A 16,823-nucleotide genomic window follows, 5' to 3' on the forward strand; every position below is an offset into this window, starting at 1 on the left:
GCTACGGTACCATATCCAGCTCAGTAGTTCCCAGTCCGGCCAAATATCTGAGTACGATGCAGCTCGACATCTCCATCGATGATTCTGCGATGCGCGAAGGCCCAAAGCGAGCGGGGATGCCGGGATGAAACGAGGGTGGCGGATGAATCATGAGTGAATCAGAGACCCAAAAGATCCTCTTTTCTGGTGTGAGGCGGACCACCACTCACCACTGCGGTCTTCAGGGGGTTTCCTTGGAAGGCCCGGACAGCCAAGGCATCCACTTTACCGCCAATGAAACGCTGTGGCCATGTCGGCCGTTACCTCTTGCGGCTTAGATGGGTCTGCCTTTCAGTTGGGCCCACCCTGATCTGCTTATTTTTATCCAGTCATGGCTCGATAATCGGCCAGCTTATCGCCCCACTTGAGAAGTTGCCCCCCTTTTCGCGCAGATTTCATGATCGGCTTCGAAATTCCCGTCCTCGGATTATGCGGTCACGGGATGAGAAAGAGGGGAAGCTGGTTCGCGATCCCGTGATCAGCCTGTGAAAGAGATGCAGGAGAGGGGGTTGCAAAAGATTAATTCTGCGATGCAGCCATCCAACTAAGCTCGATAAAGAGCATTGCCCGCTGGCATTCTTGCAATGGGAGTCATGGATGTGCCTGCAGTCCGCTGACTTGCCTGAATTGGGGTTGAGATGCGAATCCTTGACGGCAACGTCTCGTAATCAAAACCTGAGACCAGATCTCGGGATCGGAGCTTTGTCTCAATCTCCATAGCTTTTCTTCCCCGTCATCTTGTCATTCATAACTACAGGATCAGCGCTACCAGAGAAGTCGACGAGACTTCTGACTCCCGAGTTGTTTCAGGATGGAGTTTATTGCTCACGTCGTTGATTCCGCACTCTCCATCACAGACATGGACGCGGTCGACGCGCTTCGAGCTTTTTTCCTCTTCGCAGCTTGCATGGTATGAAACGTCACTGGGAACCAGGGCTGCTGCATCGGCACTATCGACGGTTTCCTTCTAGAATGGACGAGAACTAAATCCCCCAGATCTTCTCTGTTAGTCTGCCCGCTTCACTTCGGTCGCGCTTCATCCCTTATGGCGCTCGTGCAACATCAACAGCTCCAGTCGAGTCGGAGACCTCTGCTTCCACGCCGACCCCAAAGTCGACCTCAGCCTCGCCCTCGAGGACGTCCGCGGTAACACGCGCCCTTGATTATGTTGCTACTTTTAGAGTCCCTCACAGCTACTTCACGCAGTTCTACGTCATCTCGGTGCTGTCGTCGATCTTCTGGGCTCTGCAGCTTCTGTCTCACGGGCGCGTGTTCCAGGCCTTTGCGACTCGAATCCGGGCAGAGCACATGCAGGAAGCAATCTCGATAAATCAAGTTATGCTGTGCTGTGGCTTGATGCTGATCCACGGGGTGAGACGGCTAAATGAGTGTCTGAGCTTCTCAAAGCCGTCGTCGTCAAAAATGTGGTTCGTTCATTGGTTCGCAGGTATCGGCTTTTACCTAGCGGTGACCGTTGCAGTCTGGATAGAGGGAACAGGTCCGTTCGGGGAAATAGCAGTATTTAAATTAAGGCTTCCAGCTGATTGGTAGTGCAGGGACAATTCTTACTCATGAACTGAGTCTAGATGACTTCAACCTCACGACACGTTTCTCTGGCCGGACGCTTCTGAGTATTCCCATCTTCATCCTTGCATCGGGTATTCAACACGATTGCCACCATTATCTATTCTCATTGAAGAAGTATACCCTACCTACTCACCCCATGTTCAGCAGGATCGTATGTCCACACTACACAGCCGAGTGCATAATATATCTATCCCTGGCGCTGCTAGCCGCTCCAGAGGGCGAAACCGTGAACAAAACACTACTCTCTGCTCTTGTCTTTGTCGCGGTTAACCTGGGCGTCTCTGCCTCGACGACCCGAAAATGGTACAAAGAAAAGTTTGGCGAAGCCGCAGTCCTGGGGAAATGGAACATGATTCCATTGGTTTACTAGACCATCCCCAATATCCAGCTAATTAGCTTGAGCCACCCGACACAATCAAAGATTACTACTATATCAAATATTTCTATTCAAAAACTTCATCGTATTCCCCACCTTCGCGACCTTCAACACATCGCGATATGTCAAACTCACTCTCGTCTCCCTTATATACCACCCAGCGCGGAACCGCTCCGGCTCGCCCAATAACTCCCAGTTGCAAATCGAATCCGGCGCAAGGCCCTCATCTCTGTCCCGCTCCGCAATACCATGCAGATAATCCTTGTAGAGTTCGTTTCGCGTAACCAGCAGGCTGCGCCTCTCCTGCAAGATCCGATATTTCGGCTGCCGAGCTTGGTCTTCTTCGTTCCCGGTTTTGCCCTCGTCCATATCATTGTCCCGGCTGTTGCCCTTCTCATACAAATCCAACACAATCTCCCCGCCCAAACTCACCGTCGCAACAAGTGGGTGATATGCAGCCCCATCCTCATGAGGCATGATCCCCTGCCCGGGCTGGTACTCATTCACGAGGACATGGTTCGGGGCGTTGTGCGGGGAGTCGGTGAAGAGGTCCAGATCGGTGAAATTGGGGGATATGATGGGGGTGGTTAGCCAGGAAGGGAGCGGGGAGGAGAGCAATGTGTTGGAGCTTGTCAGGGATGAAGGATAGGTTTGGAGACGGCGTCTGGAGAGGTTTTTCCAGTGGGGGAGAGGGGAGGATGCTATCTGATGGATTGGTTAGTTTGTGGGATCGTAGCGCGGTGCTAAGTAGGTAGAGATCTTGAGATGGGGATGGAAAAGGCGGGGGAGGGGGAAGGGAAAGACAGGGGACCCCTGAAGCTCGAATAAAAAGATCGATAGCCGAATTGGCTATGCATGAAGGGCGCGAAGTACAAAGAAGGTAAATAAGTACAGACCTTCTGCAAGAGATTCGCCTCCTCGGCCTCAGTGATGAAGTCTGGAATGTAGAAGGCATCGCCGGGCAGTCGCGAGATGCGGGCCGCCTCCAGGCTGGATCCTGGTTGTTTCTCTCTGGGCGTCATGACTGGCCTGATTGGATTCCGAGCAGCAATAATTGCTGGCGGCTGGAGGAGATCTCGACGCTAGAAGGGCACGGCACTTGGTGCAAAACGCAGCTCCAGCCTATCGGGGGGCATTCAGATGCAAAAGCAAACGATGCATCAGAAAGACGAAAAGAAACCCGATGCAGTCATTCCCACAATGAGCAAGGCGTGCCGGACAGTGACAGCAATGGGAACGCCAACAGTTGCAATGACCAGGTTTTTCGGCTCAATTCTCAATAATGCAAGAATAATATATAATTTTCAGCCGCGGAGCTCAAGATAAAAACAAGACTGCAACCGACGAGCAATATAAGGAATAAATGGGCATTGAATCCGTTATATTAAATAAGGCCGGGGTCCCTCTGTATAGTTCAAAGGACCGCAGCCTCGTTTCCAATCTGCCTCAGGCCTCGTTTTGGCTCTCACTCTCCCCACCAACGTCCCCACTCGCTGTTCCTGACCTCATATAGCTCTCCTTCAAAAAAGGTCACTTTCCTCCTCCCCCTTCTTCCCCGTCTCTCTCGATCAACAAAACAACACCAGCTTCCAATCCGCCATGGGTAAATCTAATACCAAAAGCGGCAGCGGCGGCGGCGACAAGAAAGGCAAAGGCAAGGAGAAGGCAAAGCCCGAAAGCACCAACAGTGCCGCTGGCAAGGGCAAGGCAACGAAGTCCGTATCCAGAGTGAATTCCCGGCACATTCTTGTAAGTATACTTACTGCTTAGCACTCCTTCGTTTTTCATTCGAGGTCCGCGATAGGGCCAAGCTGTGGATGAGGCGTTATACCGCTGCACAGTCTGCGCTGCAGCTGACATCTCACTTCGCCTTGGTGTACCTGCTTGCCTAGCCTGACCTGACCCAACGGAGCTCATATGCATCATGTCATATCCATGCCCCTCCGTCAGGCCCAGTCGAGGCGCCTCTTACTCAAACCAGGAAAACCGAGAGTGCTAATACGGACGCAGTGCGAGAAATTCTCCAAAAAAGAAGAGGCACTAGAAAAGATCCGCAATGGTGCCAAATTCGATGACGTTGCGAGAGAATATTCAGAAGACAAGGCCAGACACGGTAAGTTTTTCTCCAGCCCTGCATGCGGGTAAATACTAATCGCGGCTGCTAGGCGGTTTGGTGGGATGGAAACAAAGGACTGAGTTAGATCCAGTCTATGCACAGGTTGCTTTCGAGCTGGAGCCCAGTACGAGTAGCAACCCCAAGTATGCGGAAGCGAAAACTGAACACGGGTATCATATCATCATGGTCGAGGGGAGGGAGTGATTGGTTCCCCAAATATATATTACTACCTTATTTGTAGCGGCAGGTTTTGTTGCGGTGACGGATTAATGATTGATGTTTACAACCAATTAAATACATTTTCATGGAAGCCGCAATGCTGAATTGGGAAAGAAATCTATAAAAATACACGAATCTACTCCGTCTTCTTAGCCAACGCCTTGGCCTTCTTTTCCTGTCTCTGAACGACAGCTTCTGCCCCAATGCCACCAAAGACAAAACTAATTCCAAGCCACTGTCCGGCGGATAGTGAGTGGCCAAACCAAAAGACACTCAAGAGCATGGTAAGCATTTTGCGGGTCACTGTTACCGTCACCAGGAGCAGAGATGAGAATCGGGACAGGGTGTAGAAAATGAACAGTTGTCCAATCGCGCCGCAAGCTGCAAACCCGAGGACACTCTTCAGAACCTCGGGGTGTCGGGAAAGAAACGACACGGCGGTTGCCAGCTCTGTCTCGGTCGAGGGCGGAATTGGGATCGGAAGAATCGCATGTATGATGCCGGTTGACGATAGATGGGGCATGACTAAAAGATAGGCCGAAGTTAGGAGAGTTGAGAGGACGTTCTGGGCCACCATCATTTGTGGTCCTGTAAATCGGGTGTAGACTTGGGGGGAGCTGAAGACATGATCTTGGGTGGTGTTTGTGAGTCCATCAAGCAGCAAATTTATAGACAGGAGGAAGATTCCCCATGCCGACGACCCTGACTGGCCCTTGGCGGCGGAAGCAGCAACCTTCTTGCTCGTCCCTGGGTGGTGCAGGGTGAATGTCGCAACGCCGAGTGTAACCAGGAGAACCACTCCGTATTTGTACAAGGGATATCGCTTGCGGAAAATGGTCAAATGGAGGAACATGACTGGGAGCAATTTGCACGACTTGGCGAGAATGAAGGTGAGGTAGTCGATGTGCGCAAGACTTGCATATCCAAATGGAGAAGCAAGAGAGGACGAAATGCTGACGAGGACCAGAGGGAAGATGATCTCCTGGGTCGGGAAAATTGAGGGAACCTTTGCGCCCTTGGGAGTCGAGAAGTAAAGGTACAAGAAACCGGTAATTGCAGCAAACGTCGATTGTATAGTATTCAACACGATCGAGAATGTAAACCGCTCGGTGGGTGGCTCTGGTTCGGCTGCAGTAGCAGGACGGAGGGGGTAGGAGACCGTGGTAATCGCTTCTTGAAGAACACCCCATGACAGGCTAGATGGAAATAAAAGTTAGTATAGGTGAGAGGTTGATAGGCCTGCTCAACATACAAAGAAGCGTATATCCCCAAGACACAGATCGCAAGCTGCAACAGGCCGGGGGTGTCTGCAACTCCATGCTCTTTGCCGTCAGTTGCGCCCGCGCTTGCGACAGCTGCCTTTGCGCTTCCATTCTGCTGTTTTGACTGAGCAGGAGAATCGCCTGGAAGCATATTTACCAGCTCAGAGGATGCAGCGCGTTGGACGGGCTTTGTTTGTTTCTGGCGCGCCATTGTATAGGACTGGGAGGAGTATTGCAGAAGATAACAAATCGAAGGTCCAAATTAAACGCAATACAAGACCATTATTGATCAATATATAAAATTCGCACTCGAGGAGATCTGTCCAGAAGTGATGGAGAAGAGTGATTGTGAGACAGCCCCGAGTGAAGCAAGCCAGTATGGAAACCGCTGAAGCCACATGTTCTCAGACCCAAACTCCGCTAATCTCCGGGGCCCAACTTTTTTCTCCCACCGCCCGCAGTCGCTGTACAGCCAATTCCCCAAGCCTCAACAGTAGCGAATTAGCTGCATTCCTGTCGCAAACCCTTAAAACAATCAAAATGACAAAAACAGCACCTTCGCCTCGGATCCCCGAACCCTCCGCGCTCACCACGCTCATCTCCGCTACCGACAACCCCCTCGCTGCAACCACCCATCAAGTCCTCCACAACCTGCAACACCAACACCTCTGGACCTCACTCAAGATCCACGACTTGCCGACGAAAGTCCCGATTTCCCTGATATCTGGTATTCCACCGCACCGCGTCTACACTCATCCTGATGAACAGTTATACATGGTCGAGCGCGGTTTGCGCGAAGATGATGTAGAGCTAGATCGCATGTTTGTCATCCCAACCGTCCAGGGCCAATCATGGAGTTTGGAAAAGATGGCTGCGGTGTTCAATGCATTACCTGATCCTTCTGATGACGAAGTAGATGAAGAGGCCAAGGCAGAGGCAGAAGAACAGTCCTCGGATGCAGTGGCTGACGGCGCAGATGCAGGCAAAGCTGCGCAGTTGGCGGAGTACTACGAGTATCGGGCCAAGGCTCGTCGCACTGGGGAGTGGGGTTCAAAAAGGCTTCTTTTGGCTGTGATTGATAAGGGAATGGGAGGTGAGGGGACTGTTGTTTATTATATCATCCAGGAGGGGGCTGTCAAGCCAAGGCAAAATTAAGGCTTCGCAAGGGCGGTTATTGAGCTGGTTCGATATCTTGCATTGCTATATACCTTATACACTCGTGGGGCCATGGGCGCAGACATTCGAGTGTCCTTTCCATGTTCCCTTCCGTATATTCGACAAACATTATATAACTGGGTATCATAACGAGCCTTTACAGAAACGGTTCCTTCGGGCGATCATGCTGGCCGTCCGTGGCAAATTGCTCCTGCTCCGTCTTGCAACTAGAGCAATACGTTTCATACCACTGCTTGACGTCGCCGTTAAGCCCTGCTAACACAGTCTGGCCTCCTTCTGTGCCGCTCTTATCATCAGCGTCGTTCACAAGCAGGCCTTCAACCTGTCGACAACGCCGCACCTCTTGCTGGAGCCAGCGCTCCCATTCGCTCTGGAGGACTTCTTTCTCGATGCTGTTGACAACACGGAGGGCAACGAGGAGGTTGTATCGATACACACCGAGCCTTTCACGAGTTTTCTGGATTCTTCTGCTTGCGCCCCGGGCTACCGCCTCCTTCCGGCTGGATGTGCCCAGCGATAGCGGAGCTGCGGAATCTCGTATCGTCTGTTGCTGGAACGTATAGAAGCAATCACTCACATTGTCACTGCTTTGTCCCACAGTCGAGTTGGCGATTTCCTCGTCGATGTCTCGCATGTATATAGCTTTGCTCATAACATGGTCGGGGTGAATCCCGATACGAGCCATGAATTCCCCAACATTTCGTTCTTGCCACCAGTCGAGAGTAGCTCGCGATGAATAAAAGCCATTCAACAAGATACTAGAGCCAAGCAGCGCGAGTATGACCTTGTTGGCATTTGCAGTCTTAAAGGTCCAGCGTAGGAGGGCGAAGATCCAGATAATTATTGACGAAACAGCGCTCTGGAGGAATGAGACAAAAGTCTCGTGAAGCATCTGGAATAATGTTCTCTGAACGCGCGGTCTGCGGCGTTCCACTTTTGCTTCCGGTTCAAGATTGAACTGCGATGCAAGGCTCTGTCGTCCAACATGGCCAAAAATCGTGATGGCTTTCTTAGTCCTACTGTGTACACCAAGCTTGCGCACCTGGTCCCCGACTAGATCAACGAGGTCCATAGCATCTTCCTCCAAGTCGCCCATGGCCTGTTTGTCAATCATACCTGTACCCGATTTTTAGCATTGGTGAGTTATTGGGTTACCAGCTGGAAACTTACGCTTAAGGCCATAAGGAGACCATATCCATTCCACCTTTGTGTAAATGGATAGCTTACACCTCCCTTTAGTAACGAAAGTGATCACGATCTTGTTGACCAGTCTGAAATTTCGTCTAAAAGGGAGATGCCACGGGGTTCTTTTGTCCGTGACAACATAGCAGAGGTGGTCATTGAGGACGTCGATTAACTGGTAATCAGATATTTCCTTTGTGTTTGTTCGACCTACTGCGGGTTAGCGGAGTAATCCGCTAGAGGCAGACCATGTACTCACCGAATATGTCGGCCGTTTCTATCTGATACTCAAAATCCCGTTTTAAGTGGCGAGAGTCATCTCTGACCCAGGGGCCTTGTCGGATATCTGAAGTTTTGTTAGAATACATTAATAGGTGGAAAAGGGTGTAGCTTACTTCGAGCTCTCCTCTGGTACAGGAGAAGTTGCCAGACGGCACTCTTATCACCAAATAGGATATGGAAAACAGCCTTCGTACTAAGATCAAAGACCTTTTCTGCTGCGAGGTGTAGGTTCCCCTGGGGTACATACTGCACGGGTTGGGTTGGAAGCCTGAATTTCGGCGCGTCACTGGAAGCTCTAGAACGATTCAAATCCAAGTTCTTGTCGATATAAATGGGTGCACGGAAATGAGACTTTGGCTGCTCTTCAGGTTCATCCACTTTATCTCCCGCGGCCACGTCTTCCCAGCTGTCTAAACTAGGGGTCCGAGTGATCTGATCTGTAGCCATCTTATTGAGCGACTTGAAAATGGCTTCCAGCTCCAGGGGCTCAACAGCCGTGGAATCATGAATGAGGAAATTTAACCGCTTCTGGAGAACTTTCAGCGGTTCAAGGAAAGTCTTCACCGTGATTCGACCAGGAGTATCATTCCCGGGTGGTGGGATAGTGTGAAGGAACAGGAAATCACAATCCCGCCCAGGTGCCGCCGTGACTTCCTTGATCTTCTCCAAAGAGACGCTCGTGGTAAGTACCAAGCCAAAGTAGTGACTATAGAAGTAAATGCTTCGAGTAGTAACATAAGCTCTTCCAGGAAACTCTTGCTGGTCGTTAGGGTTCCACGTGGCTCGGAATACCAAGACCAAAGGCTCCTCCTTTCTGACGTTAGGAAAAAGGAGTCGAAACTGCGCATCTTGAATTTTCAGCTGGGGAGGATAATAGTCTGGATACTCATGCGACTCTCCCAAGATTGCTCGCTGAATTTTTGACGTATCACCATCCAAGCTCACCGTTGGTCTATGGCGTGACTTCCGTTTGTCATCAGTAGAGCCACTCGTTGTATCCAATGATGTAGTCTCTGGGTCCCGGCTCGGGGCCTTCTCCTCAGTAAGTCCCTTGTACTCAAGCTCCAACCTATTCATGAAGCTCCAATTTGAGCTACCCCATAGATTTGCCATCATGCCGCTTGGCATGCCACCTGTTTTGTCGGCGAGGCCAACTCCTATACCCCTTTCGTTGCTCACGAGTACAGCTGCTTTGCTTAGACTTGTTGGGGCCGGTGGGTTTGCCAACGTTGCGGGTGTAAGTGTAGACGGTGGAAGTAGCTTGTTTGCATCAATGTCGGTTGATGAGATAGCGCTATAACTGGCAGAAATAAGGCTAGCTATGCCACCACCAGCTCCTGGTATGGAGCTAGAGGGCTGCACCGTGTTGTTGCCTCGTCGATGGAGGTCAAGCTTTTGGATAAGCCGCGAAGTATGATCCTTCGCAGGGCCCTCGGGGTCCAGCGTCAACCGTCTGTGTCCACTAAGATCGCTACTATTCCGGAAGGCTGACGGATCACGTTCGGGAAGCGGAAGCATGCCACTGCGGTCCGACGAAATCTGTTCATCGCTTACGCTCGACGTCAAGTAATCAGCAGGATCGGCTGCGAACTCTGGAGCAGGTGGCTGAGATATGGCAAAGGCAGGATCCTGAACGGTTCCCTTTCCAGAAATTGAGAGGTCAGTGCTAGCCGGATTCTCCAATGCCTTCCTCTTAGCGGCTTCAAAGGCTGCAATCCAGTCCATGAGCTCCTTTTGCGTCTCTGCCTGAAGCATTATATTGTTGCTCTTCGTCTTAACCTCGAAGCAGAACCTCCGCTCTTCTTGGAAAGCTGGCCGAATGCTGCAAAGAAGGACACCGATTCTCTCGGTCTCTTCGACACCTCCGGTTCGTATACCCTGTACCAAACAACCAAAGATGCCATTCTTTAAAAAGGCCCAACGTCTAACCCAGGAAGCACGAGTAGGCTTGTGTGAAAGAACACGCAAATTCACCCATCCTTGTTTTTCGGGACGGGCATCTTTTGTGTCGAATGACATTGGGCGCGACCCAAGATACGGGACGGTGGATATAGAGTAGTCCTCCAATTCACGCGATGGCCGAACAGCGGACTCCGCAGCTTCCTCGATCTGGCTTCTCGCAGAGAAAAGCTCCCGTTTCGAGAACCTCTCACTGCCCTCCATCTCATGTAGCCAACCTTTGATACGGTCCATTTCTTGGCCCCATTTCGCAAATGCCGCTCCATGGTTGTGGTGAAGGGTCTTCAGCTCCCTCCATTGATCGAAAGAAACACGGATTAGCAGCCGGTCTAGTGAATTTCGTATCTGCGGCGCTTGAACAGAAAAGTCCATCGACGCCTTGAGGTAGGCCTTGCGAGCCTCGTGGAGCTGGAATGCATCTTCCCTCAGTGACGAGGGTTCTTTAGATTTCGATTGGGAAGCGTATCTCGCTTGCAACGTGTCGTATTGTTTCTGTGCATGATCGAGGATGCGGCGGTTCTCCTTATATTGAATTAGCTACCGTCGAACAGTGTCGAGAATGTTGGTCCATTCACCTTGAAACTCCGCAAGTCTTCCTGGATGAACACTCTAATTGGCTCTGAAACTAGAGTCTCTATCTTCCGGGCTGCCATAACCAAGCCATTCCACATGTCCTTCGAGCTCTCACCGCTTCTCCGCATTGAGAGCATAGTATAATCATGATCCAGGGTAGCTTCCGAAACCGAGAGAGGGTTCGTGGAATAGGAGAGGAACGTGCCCACTATACCCTCCAGAGCCGAAAGCTCCGTCGCGAGCCGTGATGCAGCTTTTGCGTAACCGTCGAGCCATCGTTCGAGATATTCGATCTGGTCGGAGAAGTGAAGAGTGGTGGCACGGAAAGTGGGCGAGTCGAGAGCAGCTTCTTTTAGCCCGACTGGTCTGTATAGTTCAGCGATGTCAGATAAACTCTAAAGCCGTCTGAATAGAATGCATTGCGCAAGGACCAGGGGTCATAAATCTCTGGCCGACTTACACCACACTGACGAGCTTCCCGACCTGGGGTAACGGCGTCTGCGGCTGCTGGGTCGACATCTAGTGCATGTCACCAGCCATACACTTGACGCGAGTAAAGAGACAGCACAAATTGGGAATATAATTTAGATACTCAAGAAAGGTGTCGTAAACATGCAGTGATTATCATAAATAAGCACGAGGAGGGTCAGCAGGAAGCAGTGCTGAGAACCAAAGCCGCCGCCTGTTCTGAGGTAGAGCTGTTGGCGTGCGGGTCCCATCATTATTATTGGCTCCGACGTCAGTGACCTGGCCAGTGGCCAGGCCGTCGGTGCCTAATATTTCAGGCATATAAGGCGGATTTTCTAACAGGCGGTGAGGGGCCACCCATTTTTTTTTCTGCCGGCAGCTGGTCAATTATTTCTTTCCTGCAAGACAGACACAACAATTGCAAGAACATAAAACATGGAGCCGCCTGCCAAAAAGTCGCGCAAGTTGCTTGAGGAGGAATCGTCTAGTGATTCTGAGGATGATTCCGGAGGTGTTCCCCTCGGCGGCTCGTCGACGGGAGATGCATTCAAGATCAACGAAGATTATGCACGCCGCTTTGAACACAATAAGAGAAGAGAGGAGAGGCAGCAGCGTATGTTACCGGAAGATGCTAGGTCATTGGCTTTTTTTTTGTATTTTTTTTTGCTTGGATGCTAACTATTCTTATAGTCGAGGCCAAACTAGGGAAGTCCGAGGATGAGGAATCCTCTTCGGAAGACGAAGATGAAGACGACGACGCAGAGCTGGCTACTGAGGCTGTTGATGCAGAGATTATGGAAACTATCCAGGCTATTCGGTCAAAGGACCCTCGGGTATATGACCAAAATGTCACCTTTTATCAATCTCTCGATAATGAAAACGCGGGCCCGCGAAATCGGGAGGACAAGCAGAAACCCATGACCCTCAGAGATTACCACAAAAAGAACTTACTGAGCGGTGCCAATCTTGACGAGGACGCGGGGGATGCTCCGAAGACTTATGCGCAGGAACAAGAAGACTTGAAGAGTACTATTGTCAAGGAAATGCACGCCGCGGGTGAGGAGACTGGATCCGACGAGGAGGACGATGAAAACGAAGGCTTCCTTATTCGCAAATCAGCACCCGAACCTGTCCCAAAGGGTGAGAAGGCTCCTGAGTTGGATGTTGAAAATGCGGGTCAAGACCCTGAAACATTCCTTTCCAATTTCATGTCATCTAGGGCTTGGTTGCAGAATGGGAAATCCGGGCTCCAGCCATTCGAGTCCGATGATGAAGAGGAAGATGAGCGGGCAGAAGCCTGGGAAGAAGCATACAATTTCAGATTTGAAGATCCCAGTAAACTTAACAACCAGCTGGTTACCCACGCTCGTGACACAACCAATAAGCAGTCTGTCCGCAGAGAGGAAAAAAGCGGCAGAAAGAAGCTCAGGGAAGAAGCTCGATTGAAGAAAGAGGAGGAGAAGAAACAGCGCGAATCAGAGAAGAACCGACTACGCAAATTGAAAATGGCGGAACTTCAAGAAAAGGTCAACAAGATCAAAGAAGTTGCCGGTTTCCGAGCATCTGAGCTCACTGATGAGGACTGGGTCAAATTCCTGGATGACTCTTGGGACGACAAAAACTGGGAGGAGGAAATGCAGAAGCAGTTCGGTGACAATTATTACGCAGAGGATGAGGCTGGTGACGAGAAGAAACGACCGAAGAAGCCCACATGGGATGACGATATTGACATCAACGACCTAGTGCCTGACTTTGAGGACGACGACAAACCCACGGCTGAGCTATCCGACGTTGAAATGGATGATGACGACGGCGAGGGTGGGAAGAAGAAGAGCAAGGCCCAGGAGAGACGTGACCAAAAACGCGAGGCCCGCAAAGACAAACTTCGCATCGAAGAAGCGGTGGATCGCAATCTGGATCTCGACCTTTCCCTTCTCCCTAACTCTGCGAGGCGTAATGATTCTGGATTCCGCTACCGTGAAACATCGCCCCAGACCTTTGGATTGTCTGCGCTTGATATTCTTATGGCTGACGACGCACATCTCAATCAATTCGCTGGGTTGAAGAAGTATGCCGCATTCCGTGAGGAGGAGAAGAAGCAGCGGGATCAGAAAAGGTTGGGCAAGAAAGCCCGGCTACGGCAATGGCGCAAGGACACATTTGGCAATGAGGAGGGACCAAGGGAGTTTGTGTTTGATAACGACAAGGCCCCCGCTTCAAAGCAAGCCGGCGATGCTACAGAGAAGGTCGATATCCGAGAAGGGGGTCCGCGGAAGAAGAGAAAGAGATCGAAGAAGCACTAATTCTACACTCTCATGATTTTTTAGGCTTATTTAAGTCGTTTGATATCCAGAGCCTACTGTCTATATATATCATTAACGAGGCTTGCTAAGAAATAGTTAAATTTATCAACAGCAACTCACTCTGGCCGTTATATCCAAGCACAGTCTTGGCGTCGTGCACGCTATCAGCGTAAAGTTCAATTGTATAAAATATATTCTTGTGTTGAAGCTATACCCCCTCGGAGGGAGTTCGATTTGCCGCGGCAAGCAACGCCCCCAGGTTTTGTGGGTCTATCCGCCATTTCTAGATGCGATGGTGTCAAAGGGTCAGTTGGAGACTTTGGAGCCGAAGTCCGGGCACTGCTAAAAAAACGAATAAAAAAGTGGCAGAGGTTTCAATAATATTATTATTGTCACAGGTAATGATGGCGATCCGGAGGCCTCGGATCGCAATACCGTACTGCGCATCAATATATATAAAAAAAAACCATCCATCACAACTACGCCATTGAACAATACGGGAGAATCCTCGCAAACCCCCTCAATGTAAGGGCATCCGCTATTACTGATTTTTACATATCGATACTCGATGACCAAGTAATAGTCGGCCTTTGAAGTATTGAGGAGTACAAGAAAGGGATGGCACATGACCACCTGCAGTGAAGAAATACTCCATCTCCTGTTCTAATATTATGGCTCGGTGAAATGGAGGCCGTTTTCGACAAGTGAGGGATTTTTCCCGATGTTACTTTTGCCGCAATCTCGAGGTGAAAATTCTTCACATTATTTCCCCTATCAATGTGATTGCAAGCCTAAATGGAGCCTAGGCCTGGTTGGCATCGGATACTCGGAAAGAGGAACAGGTTTCTCCATGTGTAGAGGCTCTCCGGAGTACGGGACGACAACGGGTCTCATGGACGGACCCTGGTCGAGCCAACAATTGGGTTGAATTTCTGCTTGAGAGCCAGGTATAGAGACAGAGACACAAATTCCAATTATATATTCGTTATTATTTGTCAGGAATTTAAGATCGTAGACATCCATTCCATCGCGAGTGATCCTCGGCCAACAGGTCGGGACGGAATCTGGCGCAGTCGGGAGATGTCGGCTTGGTTTCTGGGCCAGCACTAGCGCCGGATCCAAGCAAAACAGAACTTTCCCCCCAAAATGCAGTTTTTTACAGGTTGTGGTGGCCAGCCGGAGTCCGGGCCAAGTGTTGTTCCACTTTTCTCCCAGCACCAAGGCTTCCCAGAGCGTCCTAGCGGCTCCACTCGCCTCTTCCCGCTTACAAGAGCCTTCCCTCGCTATTTTTTCTTCCTCTCCCTTCCTTTCTCCTTCTTTTTCTCCATCCCCTTTTGACAGTGTCCTGTTCTTTTCGACACTTCATCCTATCCCATCTCCTCTCTTCCCTTTTCTAAGAGGTATCACTCTTTACAGCCGTCACCATGGCCAGCCAGAGTGATAAGAGCGTTCTCGGCATGCCCGTAGGTCTTCCTGAACCACCCCTGTTCCCGACCAGAGCATCTGAACACGCGTTCACTCGGACCGACTCGAAATGTATCAAAATCACTCCGAGAGTGTTGTCCGATCATTCAATGAACGATGTTTGATGAATTTGGTTGTGGTTGAGCTCATTGTCCTTGAAAACTTGGCTAATAAAATTTTTCACTGCAGGGATTCGTCGTCGACTTCCTGAGTATGTGACCCATCTCCAGCCATCGCATTGACTGAATCGCATTGATAAATCCATCAATTCGTTCCAATCAATGGCATTGGGCTAGATTTGATGCGCCTTGTTTTTTCTGATGAAATGCTAACTTGTATACCCAGTGGGTGGTGTTTCCGCTGCTGTCTCCAAGACTGCTGCTGCCCCCATCGAGCGTATCAAGCTCCTCATCCAGAACCAGGTTGGTAACCTCAACTCTAACTCGGACGAGCCATGGCCGGCGAAATCATTCAACTTGCAACTTCTGCGACCGCGGTAGCATCGCAGGGATTGAAGAATTTTTCCGATCTGGCCGGACCAATTCCGAAATACACGGAGCTAACATTCATCCCAATTTAGGATGAGATGCTTCGCGCTGGTCGTCTCGACCGCAAGTACAACGGTATCGCCGACTGCTTCCGTCGTACCGCTGCCTCCGAGGGTGTTGTCTCTCTCTGGAGAGGTAACACTGCCAACGTCATCCGTTACTTCCCTACCCAGGCTCTGAACTTCGCCTTCCGTGACACCTACAAGTCGATGTTCGCCTACAAGAAGGAGCGTGATGGCTACGCCAAGTGGATGGCTGGTAACCTTGCCTCCGGTGGTGTATGTATTTCCTTGAAGAAATAACCCTTACCTTTTGGTCACGCATCGCTAATACTACTATAGGCTGCTGGTGCCACTTCTCTTCTCTTCGTCTACTCTCTTGATTACGCCCGTACCCGTCTTGCTAACGACGCCAAGTCCGCCAAGGGTGGTGGTGAACGTCAGTTCAACGGTCTCGTTGACGTCTACAAGAAGACCCTCGCTTCCGATGGTATTGCCGGTCTCTACCGTGGTTTCGGTCCCTCTGTTCTTGGTATCGTCGTCTACCGTGGTCTGTACTTCGGTATGTACGACTCTATCAAGCCTGTTGTCCTGGTTGGTCCTCTTGAGGGCTCTTTCCTCGCTTCCTTCCTCCTCGGCTGGACTGTCACCACTGGTGCTGGTATCGCTTCTTACCCTCTTGACACCGTCCGTCGTCGTATGATGATGACCTCCGGTGAGGCCGTCAAGTACAACTCCTCCTTCGACGCTTTCCGCCAGATTGTTGCCCGTGAGGGTACCAAGTCCCTCTTCAAGGGTGCTGGTGCTAACATCCTCCGTGGTGTCGCTGGTGCTGGTGTCCTGTCCATCTACGACCAGGTCCAGCTCATCCTCTTCGGCAAGAAGTTCAAATAGATGTCTCGCCCACAGTGACATCTGTTCAGTTGGTGTAAGTCTTTTGGGGAAGGGGTTGGCCGCTGCCTGGAGTAAAAGCCAGGTAGCGGACGATGGTGAAGGGGATCTATTAGAGATATGCTTCAAGAGTGGTATGGTCTTGAGCATACAAAGTGTGACATTTTCTCTTGTACCAGTTGTACTTTACTGCCTGCAAGCTTTTTCCTTTTCGCCAACTGTATTTTTTTTGTTAGATTCGACTTCTCTCCCTTGTAAATTCTTCTCGCAGCTCCGTAGTGATCTTTGCTAGTAGTTGTAAAGGAACACGTGTTTTTCTTTTTATCACGTGTTCCATGACGTCGTGTCTTTTGTGTGATCCCTTGATTGATCTAGGTTC

At 50.5% G+C, this 16,823-nt stretch overlaps 8 protein-coding genes across 8 annotated transcripts; 5 read left to right on the plus strand and 3 right to left on the minus strand.

The window, feature by feature from the left end:
- Positions 1-898: 898 nt before the first annotated feature.
- Positions 899-1,996, plus strand: ASPVEDRAFT_135697 (putative 3-oxo-5-alpha-steroid 4-dehydrogenase; the record flags this gene model as incomplete). Its single annotated transcript, XM_040807232.1, has 3 exons — positions 899-949; positions 1,036-1,537; positions 1,596-1,996. 3 exons carry the CDS (start codon positions 899-901, stop codon positions 1,994-1,996), a joined length of 954 nt encoding a protein of 317 aa, XP_040669856.1.
- Positions 1,997-2,059: 63 nt separating this feature from the next.
- On the minus strand, positions 2,060-3,521 carry ASPVEDRAFT_152489 (uncharacterized protein; the record flags this gene model as incomplete). The annotated part of the gene is made up of 2 exons (XM_040808312.1): positions 2,899-3,521; positions 2,060-2,707 (listed from the first exon to the last, which is right to left on the minus strand). The coding sequence occupies exons 1-2, from the start codon at positions 3,022-3,024 to the stop codon at positions 2,060-2,062; spliced, it is 774 nt and encodes a 257-aa protein (XP_040669857.1). The 5' UTR covers positions 3,025-3,521.
- Positions 3,522-3,601: 80 nt separating this feature from the next.
- Positions 3,602-4,322, plus strand: ASPVEDRAFT_85505 (peptidylprolyl isomerase; the record flags this gene model as incomplete). Its single annotated transcript, XM_040817706.1, has 3 exons — positions 3,602-3,751; positions 4,013-4,115; positions 4,168-4,322. 3 exons carry the CDS (start codon positions 3,602-3,604, stop codon positions 4,320-4,322), a joined length of 408 nt encoding a protein of 135 aa, XP_040669858.1.
- A 151-nt stretch (positions 4,323-4,473) lies between these two features.
- Positions 4,474-5,810, minus strand: ASPVEDRAFT_30574 (UDP-galactose transporter HUT1; the record flags this gene model as incomplete). The annotated part of the gene is made up of 2 exons (XM_040810367.1): positions 4,474-5,533; positions 5,590-5,810. 2 exons carry the CDS (start codon positions 5,808-5,810, stop codon positions 4,474-4,476), a joined length of 1,281 nt encoding a protein of 426 aa, XP_040669859.1.
- Positions 5,811-6,139: 329 nt separating this feature from the next.
- Positions 6,140-6,754, plus strand: ASPVEDRAFT_85507 (uncharacterized protein; the record flags this gene model as incomplete). Its single annotated transcript, XM_040817707.1, has 1 exon — positions 6,140-6,754. One exon carries the CDS (start codon positions 6,140-6,142, stop codon positions 6,752-6,754), a length of 615 nt encoding a protein of 204 aa, XP_040669860.1.
- Positions 6,755-6,911: 157 nt separating this feature from the next.
- Positions 6,912-11,290, minus strand: ASPVEDRAFT_136337 (putative transcription factor SipA3; the record flags this gene model as incomplete). Its single annotated transcript, XM_040807283.1, has 6 exons — positions 6,912-7,891; positions 7,946-8,170; positions 8,217-8,303; positions 8,353-10,720; positions 10,774-11,137; positions 11,232-11,290. 6 exons carry the CDS (start codon positions 11,288-11,290, stop codon positions 6,912-6,914), a joined length of 4,083 nt encoding a protein of 1,360 aa, XP_040669861.1.
- Positions 11,291-11,674: 384 nt separating this feature from the next.
- Positions 11,675-13,542, plus strand: ASPVEDRAFT_136433 (KRI1 family protein; the record flags this gene model as incomplete). Its single annotated transcript, XM_040807293.1, has 2 exons — positions 11,675-11,852; positions 11,930-13,542. 2 exons carry the CDS (start codon positions 11,675-11,677, stop codon positions 13,540-13,542), a joined length of 1,791 nt encoding a protein of 596 aa, XP_040669862.1.
- A 2,042-nt stretch (positions 13,543-15,584) lies between these two features.
- Positions 15,585-16,663, plus strand: ASPVEDRAFT_43557 (putative mitochondrial ADP,ATP carrier protein (Ant)). The gene is made up of 2 exons (XM_040812846.1): positions 15,585-15,832; positions 15,896-16,663. The coding sequence occupies exons 1-2, from the start codon at positions 15,593-15,595 to the stop codon at positions 16,445-16,447; spliced, it is 792 nt and encodes a 263-aa protein (XP_040669863.1). The 5' UTR covers positions 15,585-15,592; the 3' UTR covers positions 16,448-16,663.
- Positions 16,664-16,823: the final 160 nt, after the last annotated feature.

This window comes from Aspergillus versicolor, assembly GCF_001890125.1.
Source record: "Aspergillus versicolor CBS 583.65 unplaced genomic scaffold ASPVEscaffold_7, whole genome shotgun sequence".
NCBI classification, from domain to species: Eukaryota; Fungi; Ascomycota; class Eurotiomycetes; order Eurotiales; family Aspergillaceae; genus Aspergillus; species Aspergillus versicolor.